This window comes from Dermochelys coriacea, chromosome 11 (assembly GCF_009764565.3).
Source record: "Dermochelys coriacea isolate rDerCor1 chromosome 11, rDerCor1.pri.v4, whole genome shotgun sequence".
Lineage (NCBI taxonomy): Eukaryota > Metazoa > Chordata > Testudines > Dermochelyidae > Dermochelys > Dermochelys coriacea.
In genome coordinates this window covers 42628387-42645125 of record NC_050078.2, presented here as the reverse complement: position 1 = coordinate 42645125, position 16739 = coordinate 42628387, and the positions used below count along the sequence as shown (strand labels likewise).

At 45.5% G+C, this 16739-nt stretch overlaps 1 protein-coding gene across 5 annotated transcripts in view; it reads left to right on the top strand.

The window, feature by feature from the left end:
* OLA1 (Obg like ATPase 1) overlaps window positions 1-16739 on the top strand; it is a 192213-nt gene that overhangs the window by 90754 nt on the left and 84720 nt on the right. For all 5 annotated transcript variants that reach the window (XM_043505304.1, XM_038421603.2, XM_043505305.1 and 2 more), the window contains exon 5: window positions 10678-10853. In XM_043505304.1, coding sequence (XP_043361239.1) covers window positions 10678-10853 — 176 coding nt within the window. The remainder of the gene's footprint in view (window positions 1-10677; window positions 10854-16739) is intronic.

Below are 16739 nucleotides of genomic sequence, written 5' to 3'. Positions count from 1 at the left end.
TCTGCGCCGCTGCACACATACAGAGTTCATGAGTTCCCCCAGATTTTTTTTTTCTCCTCAGAAAATACATTCACCTGGAGAGGGGCTGCAATTACCTTTCGCCTCCCAAGGACTGCTATGGTGCCAGAACAGAAAGCAGCTAGCTCACCAACAGTAGCAGCCATCAACCGGCTGTATTCCTCACGGCACCCTGCCCGTGGGGCCAAATTAGGAGGCATGGGTTATGGGGGAAGGGAGGACAGATAGTGGGGCACATGGGACTGCTGGGGGGGTCACATAGACTGGGATTCAGAAGGGCTAGAGAGGGGGGACAAACTGAGGCGGGGTGGAATGGGGGTGCAGTGTCACATGGGGATGGGGGGAATAGAGAGTGGAGGGCCACATGGGAATAGGGGCAGTTGTGCCTGACTGACTGAATGCGAGAGGCTAGGGGTCAGCCAAGGTCTGCATAGGGGAGGTTCCCCAACTCCCTAACAACTCCCTTCTCCCAAAAAATCTTATTCCATACTTCTCCCACCCATATCCAACAACCCTCCAGGTTCACTCCCAGGCTTCTTCCTGGCAATTACATCCCTCTCCCGCAACTCCTCTGTTATCCCTGGTTCTCCCAAGCATTTGTACTGCTTCTGCAGTGTATGGGAAATATATTTCTGTATTGCAGTTTAAGTAAATTGTTACTCAAAATTCTGTATGAATATGCCTAGTCAGGAATCTATTAATAAAATAAATATCAAATGTCAAATAAAAATATCCTCCTTAATCTTTTTTTGTTGTCTGTATTGTGTGGCAGAGCTCTAACCTTGTCCCCGTGGATCCCGCGCTTCTAGACAGTATATGCTAGCCTCAGTGGCTCACTGCAACCCTCCACGTAGCCCTTCTCTCTCTAGGGCCAGGGTTACAGTTTACTGAGCCCTTTTCATCATTACCCAGCAACGGAGTTGTTGAGAGAACTCCCACAGTCTCTGTTGTCCCTAGGAGCTTATTTCAGAACAGTTTAGCCTCCTGTCCTGACAGGGGCCTGTCTTCCCCTCCCAGGAGGTGTTTCTATAGTGGCAGGTTGGGGGAGAACCACGGCTCGCCCTCTATCCCGGGTTCCGGCCCAGGGACCCTAACGGTAGCAGCTGTTGGCAGCCAACCTTTCACTGCCAGAGTTGCTGCATTTCCCTGGGCCACTTCCCCACAGCTCTCCCGCTTCTCTCTTCTTCGTCCTTACCTTAGGGCTCCCTTACCGATGGTTTGAGGGTGTCTTCATTAACCAGCCCTTCAGCCATATTTCCTCTCCTCTGGCTCCGTGGCTCTCCTCAGCCTGACTGGAGTGAGCCCTTTTATAGTAACAGAAGGGACTTAACTAGAGTCAGGTGTTCACATTACCTCAGTGGCCTCACCTAACTCTTTCCAGGTTAATTGGAGTCAGGTGTTCTCATTAGTCTGGAGCAGCCTCTGCTCTGGTCAGTCAGGGAACAGAAAACTGCTAATCCGGTGGCCAGTATATCTGCCTTCTACTATTTTGTTGTACCCAACTGGCTTGGGTCTATCACAATTGTTAGACAGACTTGTGGACAGGTATTTTGAAATAAATTACCAAAATAATTGAAACTGGCATGATTATGTAGTGTTATTTTGACATGTAAAATGTACAGAATTTGAAAATATTGTGTGCAGAATTTTTAATTTTTGGGTGCAGAATTCCCTACAAGTAATGATGTGGAAAAATATTTGTTTTGTGTAACCAATGAGGAATTGCCTCTTAACAGGCTAAAATCCAGACATGTGAATTACGACTTGTCATTAAAATCCTCGGGATTATCTGTTAGCTCCATCAGAGTACACGTGTGGCCATCAGCACCAATATACGCCAACTCTGTATTTTCCTGCCCAGTTCATGAAGGGTTTGATTTGCATCTTCCCTCTTGAGGTGAAAATGGTACTGCCCTAGGACTTGAAACTTGATAAACCCTCACTAAGCCTCCTTTTGAGTCCCTGGTGTCCTGCTCTCTTCTACATCTTTCTATTAAAGTAGCATTTCTGGATAGAAGAGTTGGTGAACAAGGGACACTCATGGCTGATAACAGTCCCTCACCACCTGCCTCTTCCCCCCTCCCTCCCATCCTCGTATACAAGGAAAAGGTTTCTATGAGGCTGCATCCTAATTTTGTGGCTCAAGTAGTGTTGGACTTTCACATCAACCAAAATATGCATCTGCCAGTGTTTTACCCTAAACCCTACTCAGGCAGAGAAGAGATGGCACGGCAGTCACTGAACGTGTGTAGGGTTCTTGGCTTCTCCCTGTCTGAAAGTCCACTAGAGACACTTCATTTCATTCACAGAACTTTAAAAAGAAGAGCCCATCTCGTCCCAGAGGCTGTCAGAATGCTATGAGATGAACATCCCCTTGAGGCCAGCATAAGAACTCACTCGACTAGAATTCAGGCAGCTTTGATACCTTCTTTAGAGATGTTTCTGTTACTGACATTTGCAGATTAGCAGCTCGGAATTCTGTTCACACTCTTGACAAGGATATGTCTACACTACGAAATTAGGTCGAATTTATAGAAGTCGGTTTTTTAGAAATCGTTTTTATATAGTCGATTGTGTGTCCCCCCACACACAAAATGCTCGAAGTGCATTACCTCGGCGGAGTGCTTCCACAGTACTGAGGCTAGCGTCGACTTCCGGAGTGTTGCAGTATGGGTAGCTATCCCACAGTTCCTGCAGTCTCTGCTGCCCATTGGAATTCTGGGTTGAGATCCCAATGCCTGATGGGGCAAAAAAACATTGTCATGGGTGGTTCTGGGTACATGTCATCAAGCCCTCCCTCCATCTGTGAAAGCAATGGCAGACAATCGTTTCACGCCTTTTTTTCCCGAGTTACCTGTTCAGATGCCATACCACGGCAAGCATGGAGCCTGCTCAGCTCACTGTCACCGTATGTCTGCTGGGTGCTGGCAGATGCGGTACTGCATTGCTACGCAGCAGCAGCAGCAACCCATTGCCTTGTGGCAGCAGACAGTACAATAGGCCTGAAAACCATCCTCCTCATGTCCGAGGTGCTCCTGGCCGCCTCGGTAAGGTCGGTCAGGAGTGCCTGGGTAGATATGGGTGCAGGGACTAAATTAGGAGTGACTTAACTAGGTCATTCTCTTTAGTCCTGCAGGCAGTCCTATTGTACCATCTTATGGTGAGCAGGCAGGAGATGTGGATGGCTAGCAGTCCTATTGCACCATCTTCTGCCGAGCAGCCAGGAGATGTGGATGGCTTGCAGTCCTTTTGCACTGTCTGCTGCCAGCCAAAGATGTAAAAGATGGAGTGGATCAAAACAAGAAATAGACCAGATTTGTTTTGTATTTATTTGCTCTCCCCTTCCTCCCTCCTTCCATGAAGTCCTGCCCGAAATACCAGAGGGAGGGATAGCTTAGTGGGTTGAGCATTGGCCTGCTAAACCCAGGGTTTTGAGTTCAATCCTTGAGGGGGCCATTCTGTGTGACAGTTGTTTTTGTTTCTCCTTGATGCAAAGCCACCCCCTTTGTTGATTTTAATTCCCTGTAAGCCAACTCTGTAAGCCATGTCATCAGTCGCCCCTCCCTCCATCAGAGCAACGGCAGACAGTCGTTCCGCTCCTTGTTTCTGTGCAGACGCCATATCACGGCAAGCATGGAGCCCGCTCAGTTCACTTCGGCAATTAGGAGCACATTAAACACCACATGCATTATCCAGCAGTATATGCAGCACCAGAACCGGGCAAAGTGAAACCAGGTGAGTAGGCGACATCAGTGCGGTGACGAGAGTGATGAGGACATGGACACAGATTTCTCTCAAAGCACGGGCCCTGCCAATGTGGGCATCATGGTGCTAATGGGGCAGGTTCATGCAGTGGAACGCTGATTCTGGGCCGGGGAAACAAGCACAGACTGATGGGACCGCATAGTGTTGCAGGTCTGGGACGATTCCCAGTGGCTGCAAAACTTTCGCATGCATAAGGGCACTTTCATGGAACTTTGTGACTTGCTTTCCCCTGCCCTGATGCGCATGAATACCAAGATGAGAGCAGCCCTCGCAGTTGAGAAGCGAGTGGCAATAGCCTCGTGGAAGCTTGCTATGCCAGACAGCTACCGGTCAGTCGAATCAATTTGGAGTGGGCAAATCTACTGTGGGGGCTGCTGTGATGCAAGTAGCCAACTCAATCAAAGATCTGCTGATATCAAGGGTAGTGACCCTGGGAAATGCGCAGGTCATAGCGGATGGCTTTGCTGCAATGGGATTCCCTAACTGTGGTGGGGTGATAGACGGAACCCATATCCCTATCTTGGCACTGGAGCACCAAGCCGGCGAGTACATAAACTGCAAGGGGTACTTTTCAATAGTGCTGCAAGCACTGGTGGATCACAAGGGCCGTTTCACCAACATCAACGTGGGATGGCCAGGAAAGGTACATGACGCTTGCATCTACAGGAACTCTGGTCTGTTTCAAAAGCTGCAGGAAGGGACTTTCTTCCCAGACCAGAAAATAACCTTTGGGGATGTTGAAATGCCTTTAGTTATCCTTGGGGACCCAGCCTACCCCTTAATGCCATAGCTCATGAAGCCATACACAGGCATCCTGGACAATAGTCAGACGCTGTTCAGCTACAGGCTGAACAAGTGCAGAATTGTGGTAGAATGTGCATTTGGACGTTTAAAAGCACTCTGGCGCAGTTTACTGACTCGATTAGACCTCAGCGAAACCAATATTCCCACTGTTATTACTGCTTGCTGTGCGCTCCACAATATCTGTGAGAGTAAGGGGGAGATGTTTATGGCACGATGGGAGGTTGAGGCAAATCGTCTGGCTGCTGGTTACGCACAGCCAGACACCAGGGCGGTTAGACAAGCAGAGGGGGGGCGTGGTGCGCATCAGAGAAGCTTTGAAAACCAGTTTCATGACTAACCAGGCTACGGTGTGAAAGTTCTGTTTGTTTCTCCTTGATGAAACCCCTCACCCCTTGGTTCACTGTACTTCCCTGTAAGCTAACCACCCTCCCTCCCTTCGATCACTGCTTGCAGAGGCAATAAAATCATTGTTGCTTCACATTCATGCGTTCTTTATTAATTCATCACACAAATGGGGGATAACTGCCAAGGTAGTCCGGGAGGGGTGGTGGAGGAGGGAAGGACAAGGCCACACAGCTCTTTAAAAGTTTAAAACTTTAAAACTTATTGAATGCCAGCCTTCTGTTGCTTGGGCAATCCTGCCCGTTCTTGGGCATCTGGGTGAGGAGGCTAAGGAACCTGGGGAGGAGGGCGGTTGGTTACACAGGGGCTGTAGCGGCGGTCTGTGCTCCAGCTGCCTTTCCTGCAGCTCAACCATATACTGGAGCATATTAGTTTGATCCTCCAGCAGCCTCAGCATTGAATCCTACCTCCTCTCATCACGCTGCTGCCACCTTTCGGCTTCAGCCCTCTCTTCAGCCCGCCACCTCTCCTCTCGGTCATTTTGTGCTTTCCTGCACTCTGACATTGTCTGCCTCCACGCATTTGTCCGTGCTCTGTCCGTGAGGGAGGACAGCATGAGCTCAGAAAACATTTCATCACGAGTGCGTTTTTTTCGCCTTCTAATCTTCACTAGCCTCTGGGAAGGAGAAGATCCTGTGATCCTTGAAACACATGCAGCTGGTGGAGAAAAAAAAAAGGCACAGTGGTATTTAAAGAGACACATTTTATAGAACAATGGGGACACTCTTTCATGGTAAACCTTGCTGTTAACATTACATACATAGCACATGTGCTTTTGTACCAAGGTCGCATTTTGCCTCCCTCCCCACACATGGCTAGCCCCTCACCCCTCCCCGTGGCTAACAGCGGGGAACATTTCTGTTCAGCCACAGGCAAACAGCCCAGCAGGAACGGGCATCTCTGAATGTCCCCTTAAGAAAAGCACTCTATTTCAACCAGGTGACCATGAATGATATCGCTCCCCTGAGGATAACACAGAGAGATAAAGAACGTATGTTGTTTGAACGCCAGCAAACATACACTGCAATGCTTTGTTCTACAATGATTCCCAGTTATGTGCTACTGGCCTGGAGTGGTAAAGTGTCCTACCATGGTGGACGGAATAAGGCTGCCCTCCCCAGAAACCTTTTGTAAAGGCTTTGGGTGTACATCCAGGAGAGCTGCAAATGCCAGGGCAAATTAATCATTAACATGCTTGCTTTTAAACCATGTATAGTATTGTAAAAGGTACACTCACCAGAGGTCCCTTCTCCACCTGGCGGGTCCGGGAGGCAGATTTGGGTGGGTTCGGGGGGTACTGGCTCCAGGTCCAGGGTGAGAAACAGTTCCTGGCTGTTGGGAAAACCGGTTTCTCCACTTGCTTGCTGTGAGCTATCTACAACCTCATCATCATCATCTTCCTCATTCCCAAAACCTGCTTCCGTGTTGTCTCCATCTCCATTAAAGAAGTAAAACAACATGGCTGGGGTGGTGATGGCTGAACCCCCTAAAATGGCATGCAGCTCATCATAGAAGTGTCATGTTTGGGGCTCTGACCCGAAGCGGCCGTTTGCCTATCTGGTTTTCTGGTAGGGTTGCCTCAGCTCCTTAAGTTTCACGTGGCACTGCTTCGGGTCCCTGTTATGGCCTCTGTCCTTCATGCCCTGGGAGATTTTCACAAATGTTTTGGCATTTCAAAAACTGTAACAGAGTTCTGATAGCACGGATTCCTCTCCCCATACATCGATCAGATCCCGTACCTCCCGTTCGGTCCATGCTGGAGCTCTTTTGCGATTCTGGTACTCCATCATGGTCACCTCTGCTGATGAGCTCTGCACTCACCTGCAGCTTGCCTTGCTGGACAAACAGGAAGTTGAAACTCAAAAGTTCGTGGACCTTTTCCTGTCTACCTGACCAGTGCATCTGAGTTGAGAGCTCTGTCCAGAGCGGTCATAATGGAGCACTCTGGGATAGCTCCCGGAGGCCAGTACCATCTAATTGCGTCCACAGTACCTCAAATTTGACCCAGCAAGGCTGATTTCAGCGCTAATCCCCTTGTCGGGGGTGGAGTAAGGAAATCTATTTTAAGAGCCCTTTAAGTCGAAAAAAAGGGCTTCATGATGTGGATGGGTGCAGGATTAAATCGATTTAACGCTGCTAAATTCGACCTCAACTCCTAGTGTAGACCAGGGCTAAAACACTATGCAATGGTGCAAGCAGCTGCTTCTGATGCCTCTATAGGCAGGGCAGTTTTGAAATCTGTTGTATTACTGGACTCTAGGCATCTAACACATCATAAAGATGGTGTTTGTGAATCACCTGAGCTGTACTACACATAGAGACGTCACTCGAAAGAGGGGTACTCATTTAGTAGTAACTTGAGTTCTTCAAGATGTGTTGTCCCTATGTTAGTGCACTACAGCTCTCTGTCTTTGCTGCCTGCTTTCAACTATTGGGAACTTGCGGTAGGGAAAAAGACTAAAATGGCAGTAGTCCGGCAGCCCCCTTTATTCTCTTGATGCAGAGCATGAGGACAGCAGGGGTGCATATATGGACCTACAGGGAAACTGCTAAAGAAAATTCTCTCGTCTGGGCATATGATGCACATGCACAACTTGAAGTGTACTACACATAGGGATAACACATCTTGAAGAACAGAACTTATTACAAGGTGAGTTACATAAACACCACCCTATACCGGAAACCTATTGACCGCTATTCCTACCTATGTGCTTCTAGCTTTCATCCAGACCACACCACACGATCCATTGTCTACAGCCAAACTCTACGATACAACCGCATTTGCTCCAACCCCTCAGACAGAGACAAACACTTACAAGATCTCTATCAAGCATTCTTACAACTACAATACCCACCTGCTGAAGTGAAGAAACAGATTGACAGAGCCAGAAGAGTACCCAGAAGTCACCTACTACAGGACAGGCCCAACAAAGAAAATAACAGAATGACACTAGCCCTCACCTTCAGCCCCCAACTAAAACCTCTCCAACGCATCATCAAGGATCTATAACCTATCCTGAAGGATGACCCATCATTCTCACAGATCTTGGGAGACAGGCCAGTCCTTGCTTACAGACAGCCTCCCAACCTGAAGCAAATACTCACCAGCAACCACACACCACACAACAGAACCACTAAGCCAGAAACCTATCCTTGCAACAAAGCCCGTTGCCAACTGTGCCCACGTAACTATTCAGGGGACACCATCATAGGCCCTAATCACATCAGCCTAATCGCTATCAGAGTCTCGTTCACCTGCACATCTACCAATGTGATATGTGCCTGCAATGCCCCTCTGCCATGTACATTGGTCAAACTGGACAGTCTCTACGTAAAAGAATAAATGGACACAAATGAGACGTCAAGAATTATAACATTCAAAAACCTGTTGGAGAACACTTCAATCTCTCTGGTCACTCGATTACAAACTTGAGAGTGGCTATCCTTCAACAAAAAAGCTTCAAAAACAGACTCCAATGAGAGACTGCTGAATTGGAATTAATTTGCAAACTGGATACAATTAACGTAGGCTTGAATAGAGACTGGGAGTGGATGGGTCATTACACAAAGTAAAACTATTTCCCCATGTTTATCACCCTCCCACTGTTCCTCAGCCATTCTTGTCAACTGCTGGAAATGGCCAACCTTGATTATCACTACAAAAGGTGATTATACCCCCTTCCCCCGCTCTCCTGCTGGTAATAGCTCACCTTAAGTGATCACTCTGGTTGCAGTGTGTATGGTAACACCCATTGTTTCATGTGTTTCATGTCCTCTATGTATATAAATCTCCCCATTGTATTTTCCACTGAATGCATCCGATGAAGTGAGCTGTAACTCACAAAAGCTTATGCTCAAATAAATTTATTAGTCTATAAGGTGCTACAAGTACTCCTTTTCTTTTTGCGAATACAGACTAACACAGCTGCTACTCTGGATCCTTGTTAATAACATTTCTGTTCATATCGAGATGTTATATTGCTAAGCTTGGTATATGTTCAAAATGGTTTTTGGTTGCAAGTCTTTTAGTTTTAGGGAGCTAATTGATATGCTTTAGAGAATTTGAGAAGAAAGGGTTTCCCAAGCTGCTGTTAGCATTTTCTACAATGTGAAAATGGTTTGGACAGTGTGCATCTTCATTTATTCCATCTGTAAGCTACAGATCTGCTGTTGTACCTGAGTAGCTTAGACATTCTTACTATATTTACCGTGATGTTTATTTAAAATGTTTAAATTTAATCTTTTTATTCTAAAACCACTATTTTCAGTAATTAATTTAAAAGTGAAAACTGAAAGTGAAATGTGATAGAACATTAGTTTTCTGCACAATCTAGCAATTGTGGAGTATTGTTTTTAATTTAGAGTAGAAAATATCTTGCCCTAAATTTGGTGCAGTAAGGGTGAAGTCCATTGATTATTCCTTCACAAGATGGTCACATTTGGTGAGCTATATTCCAGGAATTCAGTAATATTCAAAAATATATTAGTTTTGTTTTTCAGGCTGTCTTTTAATTTCTAAGTAAATTTTTGTGCTAAGGAATTTGTATAGTGGTCATTACAATGAAATTGATCCATGAATACTTCACAAACTTCCCCCACTCCCCCCGTTTAAAAACTTCCTTAGGTTTGTTCATTTTTTGTGATGCTGTTCCTTATCTGATAATTTAAGAGTAAATCACAGTTGAATTATGTTGCTATATTGTCTTCAAAAGGGCATAAAGTCAGTACACATGCTTCAATAATATCTGGGTTTTTTTACCCTTATGTTTCCAGTTGGCAATTTGAAATTATGGCTTCAGCTGCACTTTAAATATGTGATAATAGATGTGTTTCTAATAAGGGCCCAGCACCATTTTGTTCAGATGCTGTATATGGTTGTCACTCATATATGACAAATGCACCTTCCTCCGCTTCTTTGATGGCCTCCGAAAAACCATACCCTCAAATCAGGGCGATGAAATTAGCTGCTGTGTAAATTGTGTGTCTGAGTGGTTCATTATTCAATCACCGTCAGAACCACAGTGATAAAGTAGATTGAAGCAGGGAAAAGGTCTGCCAGATGATTTCAGGCCTTTTTCTAAATCCTGTTTCCCTTGGAAACCCTAAACAATGTGGTTCAGAACTTCTAAATTCTTTGGCTAGAACTTCCTATGTATATTTTATGTACAAAACTTGTGGCTAATGATAGTGTTAGGATGAGTCTTTAGATGGTCTCTTTCATTCTTCAAACCACCATTACATATTTTAATCAATACAAAGGTATTTTCAATTGGGGTACCATGTTTTACTGCTGATAGCGGAGACATTTTTAAGTAAAATGGCCCCGACTTTCAGGAAAGTGCTTAAATGCATCCTCATTCAGGAAAGCACTTGAGCATGTGTATAAGCTTAAGTGCTTAAGTGTTTTTCTGAATTGTAGCTGGTATGACTACTGTTCTGTACATGTCCCCGTAAAGTTTGAAATAATGGTGTAATTCATTAGTTAAGAATGAATTGCTAAGCACTTGAAGCACTATAGTATTGTAAATTAACATTAAATATTGTGCAGAATATTGTAGGCAACTGTTCTGCACTGGGAGAAGAATGATCTATTTTTTTCATCTTTGACTTTCTATTATTACTATACTGTTAATGTTGTGTTTTGTTTATTTAGGTTTAATACTTAATTTAAGTATTCTTTTGTTTTAGGATCATTTGAAAATGATGATATCACTCATGTTGAAGGAAGTGTAGATCCCGTTCGTGACATTGAAATAATACATGAAGAACTTAGACTTAAAGATGAGGAAATGATCATTCCAATTATAGACAAATTAGAAAAAGTAGCTGTGAGAGGAGGGGACAAGAAATTAAAACCGGAATATGTAAGTAAAAAGTGTGCTGTTAAATGTATCATTATTTCCTGTACAAGTATGTTTTGATTTGTGTTCACACTTTTTAAAATCAGTATGATGTAAAAGATTACCATATTTCTGTATTTTTTTTTTAAATTATCACTGCTGCGAGGTCTGTTGGGTTAAAATCATTAAAGCTTTGTTTTCTGTTGATAACCTAGGTTTACACTGAGGGAGCTAGATGCACTCCGTTTAAAGTACGCTGACATAACTCAATCCAGTCTTGCTCAAAATGAGGGAGATGATACTGACCTTTAGTGTAATCTGAAAGCTCATACCTGCCTAGATGGATATCCCAGCTCGTGCTTCTGTGTGCATGACACTACAAAATCTCAACTTGCATCCAGATCTATAAGTGTCATCTATAAGTAGGATTATATTCCCAATTATAAATCTGTAATAGAAATGTCTATAACCTGATCTTGATCAGACTTGATCATTTCAGAGCTCAGCACGTAATCTTCAGCTAAGCTCCAAAGGCCTAAAAAGTCCTCCAGAGTTTGAAATTGGGATTTGCTCCCAAAATCTGAACAAATTCTGATGCTGTGCTATTCCCAGTGATTGGTGTCTAGGATCATTTGTTTGCTTGGCTCCTCTTGCTCTCATTGAGAGAGGGCCCATAGTTGGAGCGTTCTTGTTGAGCATGCTAGAATGATCATGTGCAAAGCATTGTGGGGGTGCCACATCATGTCCATCCTATGCTGGTGAAGGAGAAGTCCCTCCTTTGTAGCCCAGCATCTCCCACAATTCTAATAATAGACTATTTCACTCTTGTCTGTAGTTTCCAGAGGCAGTTCAAAGCTGCAGCGCAGCCTGTGCTAGCCATGCCCCTTTCTCTGGCCTGCTGCCAGATTTTGTGCTGCCATGATTGCAGTCAAGTGGCAGTTCACATTGCTCCTGACTTTTCTGTAATAGCCTATTTTATTCATTTTTGGGGGCAGTAGTAAGCAGCCTTTCTTTATTCTTCCTTCCTCCATATTGAGCAGTGCAGTGGTCATAGCCACTGGAGCTGGTACTATAGTGCGTCCCTGCTCTCCTCCCCTAACCACTTCCCAAACATGGCAGAGCTGTTGTTCAGACACCAAGGTATATCCAAAAAGTGTTGTATTTGCAAGGCAACTTTTACATGCTCTTTGGAGGGCGAATTGTGCCCTGCCTTTTCTCAGCTGACCCCTGCACTGCTAGGGCACAGGGTTTTGAGTAGAATGGGCGTGTTGGGTCCCCTCCTCCGTGCCCCAAGAAGCTGAGACTCCAGCACGGAACACCCGATATGGAGTTGCAGAGCAGGGATGAGGAGGATGCCAGCCAACCAGTCTTGGGGAGAGCAACAGGGCTAGTACTCAACTCCCTTTCTTGCCAGCTCAAACAGGGAATTCTGGCAATGAGACTATCCCTGGGATAAGAGGAATGGGACCCAAGGGGGGGGACATTGAGGGACACCTTTCCAAGGGTCTCGAGGTATTGCATAAAGCAAACTACAAAAGACCATGCTCTAGCCACAGCTGGTTGGCACTGTTGCAAAGCAGGCTAAGAAGGCAAAAAAAAAAAAATCTAAAAAGGGAAAGAAAAGGTACCAAAAAGTCTTCTGACTCAGACATCTCTTCCTCTACTGCCGTTCATGTTCTGAGCAGGACATGTAAAAAATGCAACAGTGTTCCCCATGAGACATTTGAAATAGGACAAGGCTAAAGGCAAATACCTGCTTCGCAAGACAAGAACCACAGTGCTTGGCTGGATGACCTTAAGGCCATGAACACCTGACTTCCAGTCTAAACTTAAGAAACTTTCCTTAGCAACAACATTTGTTGGCAAATGCTTCAGTGTATGCAATGTGATATTTTTTTGGGGCAGGGCCATGGTATCCATTTGAGCAAGCCGTGGGCCACGCATAGTTTCACCCCTGGAAGAGGTCAATAATCCCTTCAAACAAATACAGTCTTCATCTAAATTCACAGATTCTCTCCTCTTTGGGGAAAAACTAGACAAAATATTTGCAGAAAATTCTACCAAACCAAAATAGTCCTTCCTCTTCCCTCCTCACTCAGTGCTCTAAGGAGGGACTATAAACCCAGACAGAAATTTTCCTTTTGTCCAGTTTTCTCACAGAAATACTAGCGGAAAGATGACAGGTATATCAGGGTAAGCCCCAGAACTGGGGAATGGGTGGAAAATCCAGAGTGGTTCCACTGACTGTAAGAGCCCACTATGACAATGAACAAATGTGCCTTCTCCCAGTTGGGAATCTAGAAGGCAGAATTTTCTCAGAAGAATGGTCCGTATTGATCAGACTGACAGAGATGGGCAAGAAAGATACTGAGTTGCAGATACTTGAACTAAGAGCTCCATCCCATACCTTCTCCACCTAGTCCCCCATGTTGAGCAACCCTGTCGTGTGAGCTGGTATTAAATTAAATCTCGCGTCTATTGGACATAGGAGCAATAGAAGGAGTTCCTTCAGAAGAAAATTTCTTAGGTTTGTACTCCGTTTTGTTCAGTGTCTAAAAATGTACCATTGGAGTCAGAGCCATCCTGGACCTCAAGCATTTCAAGAAATGGATGAAATAAGTTAAATTTTGGATGGAGAGCCTAGCTTTAGTGGTAGCATCCCCATCCTAAAGGGACTATCTTGCTGCTGTGGATCCAGCAGATACATATCTTTATAGTCCCATGTGATCGTACCACCACAGGCTGCTAAGATTTGCACAGCCTTACTGTCAACACCAAGCACTTCCATTCAGTCTCTGTTCCCCGCTCCCCCCCCCAGTGTCTTCACCACATTGCTGGTGAAGATGCAGGTGATGACAGCTAGACACAAGTCTCAGGGCATTCACCTGTGTCCCTTCCTGGATGGTGTTTTGATTGGAATTCCAACCCAACCTGCAGCACATGGGATCTCTCCCAGCTTCCATGAGTTCTCAAAAATAACTGCTAAAGGGTTGGCTCTCTATAGCCAGTTCCTTAAGTATTCTAGGATGTATTTCATCAGGCCCTACAACCTGAAGACATCTAACTTCTCTAAGGACAGTTCTATGCTTAAAATGCTGCATTGATGAAGATGTGTGTATGCTGGCAGGAAGGCTTCTCCTATAGGCGTAGTTAATCCACCTCCGCCAGAGACAGTAAATATGTTGATGGGAGGAAGCGCTTCTGTCAACATAGCGCTGTCTACGCGTGGGTGAGGTCAGGGTAACTGTCACTTGGGTGGATTTTAGGTAGCGGTGTCCATTCAGCCAGCAGCTGTGGTCTGCCTCAACGTTATCTAGCACTGCGTGGGCAAACCATGCTCAGTTCCTTTTCAACTGCCCTTGGCCTGAAAACGGAGTGAGTAGCAGTCCAGTTTCCTTACCTCTCCTTATATTGATAGCGTTTAGTTTATAGTTTTCAGAAGTTCAGGATGGTCTCACTAGCAGGCATTATTCCATCACTGGAACAAGGAGATTGATTCTTGGCTGTCAACCTACAGGATGCCTACTTCCACGTCTCAATTCAACCGTTTTGGGAGATTCCTCTGATTTACCTTTGGCAGGACTATTACCGGTACAGAGTGCTCCCGTTTGGCCTCTTGTCTGCACCCAAACTATTCTCCAAGGTCCTCTCCATCTTCTTCTGGGGGGATTCTGTGCTATTGCACATGCAGAATTTACACAGAAATTAATGTTATGTGCGCAGAATTTCCTTTTTCTCTGACAGAAATGGGCTGCAGAGCTACTGGCTGCCACTAGGGACCGCTGGACCTGGCAGAGCTCAGCTTACAAATAGAAAATACTGCTGCTAGTGGGAGGGAGCTGGAGGGTTCCTGGCTCCTGTAGTTCTCAGCATATCCTGAAGGAAGGAGGTGGTGTGCAGGAAACAACATACAAGCCCAGGACCTAGCATCAGGCTGTTTCTCCCTGTAGATCCCTTGGCTCTGGGGGGCAGGGGGTGTGGGTGTCTGGGCTGGGGTGGACCCCGCAGCTGGACTCTGGTGGGGAGGGGGTGCATTGAGTGTCTCGGTAGGGGGCGGGGGAGTGTATGGGTTGGGTGGCACCCTGCAGTTGGGCTCTGGGGAGTAGGGGGTGTGGGTGTCTCCCCCTCCCGCTGGGCTCTGATTGGGGGAGGAGGAGGAAGAAATCAATTTCTCTGCAACTCTACTCCTGGGGAATTTTTTTTTGTGTGTGTATTGTTACAGACATAGTTGCTGACAGGTATTTTGAAATAACTTACCAAAGTAATTGAAACTGGTGTGACTATGTAGTGTTATTTTGACAAATAAAATATGCAGAATTTTTAATTTTTGGCACAGAATTCCCCCAGGAGTATCCATCCTAATAGCACACTTAAATTTACACTGATGTTTACTATGTTAGTTCTCCAATCACGGCTAACCTTTTTAGTGGAAAATGTAAACAAAAAAGGCATGTATCATTTCAGCCATTGCCATGTTTTCTGTTGTCTTTTCATCCTCATTGAGCAATGGGCCTACTTTGTCCTTGCTGTTTCTCTTGCTTCTAATGTATTTATAAAATGTTTTCTTGTTGCCCTTTATGTCTCTAGCTAGTATAATCTCATCTTGTGCCTTGGCCTTTCTAATTTTGTCCATGTATGCCTGTGTTGGTTTTTATATTCATCCTTCATAATTTGACCTAGTTTCCACTTCATGTATGACACTTTTTTTTTTTTTTTTAAAGGCCAGAGTGGTCTTTTACCATATTTCCTATGTATTGTTTGACTATGCAGAGAGAATGACAGGAAACATTAGATATGGGTTTAATCAGGCCGCAGCTTTATTATTATTAGAAGTCTGGGACTAACCAGGCAGATAAAATGTGCAGTGCTCGTGAAAACCCCCACAATTCACTTGGGGGGGAGGGGTGAGTGCTTTTTTCCAGCTGCCTCCCCACCCCCCTTCTGTTTTGTCCCTCCAGCAGTTCCGTGGCCAGGACCTTACCGACCATCTCCGCTCATAGGAGGGGTTAAGGTGGACTATAATGATGGAGGGTTGGCTCCGTGCTGTACCAATGAGAGGAGTCCCCAACTGCCCCCAGCTTGCTCAATTACCACGCACCTCTCCTAAATTCCTTTTGTAAGCCATTTATCCGTTCTTTTGTGCCTTAATTTATGGAGTATCTGCACTGAACATCCGCCACAAGGAAGAGCCAGCCATTAGTTTGGCTACCTCCTCCCCACACCCAGCTGGGTTCCCAGACATCTCCCAATGCCCTCTTTTATATCAGCCAAAAATATGGCAACACCTGAGTCTGACCAGTGCACCCCATCCTCCCGAAATAACTCCGGTGACCCATAGAGTATGCCAGGATGTGAAATTACTGTCCTCGCAAGAGCAACAAGAATTTGGCCACTTCCCTGTTCACATACTTCCTGGTTTTGTCCACCCTGGCAGGGTTCATGGCTCTCTGCCAGATCCTGCGCTGAAGCATATCTGACCAGACAATGTTAATGCCCGGAAAAATTGCCAGGATCTGCATCCAGTCCCTCCTAGTTCAAAGGATTAACTGCGTCCCCTTAAGTGTACCCAGATCATTTTCTACCAAGTGTATCACCAATATATCCGGTGGCTGCTGACGTGCCCACACAGCATACAAAAGCAGTATCAGTTGATCCCATAACATGCTCCTCCGTGCGTGCCAACTGAGTAATGCTTCGCCACCAAATCCCAGTTGGGAGCCCTCGGGCAACCTGGATGCATGCCTATGCACCCAAAACACAATACTGTGCCCACAGAGCCACACTCCTGTGTATAGCTGGCTGTCCTGTATCTGAAATGAGAACACAACCAATCAGTGTTGATTTTCCACCTGTGGTCTTACATATGTTCGGTATGCATTAGACTGCCAGCGCCTGAATAGCCTCTGCTTC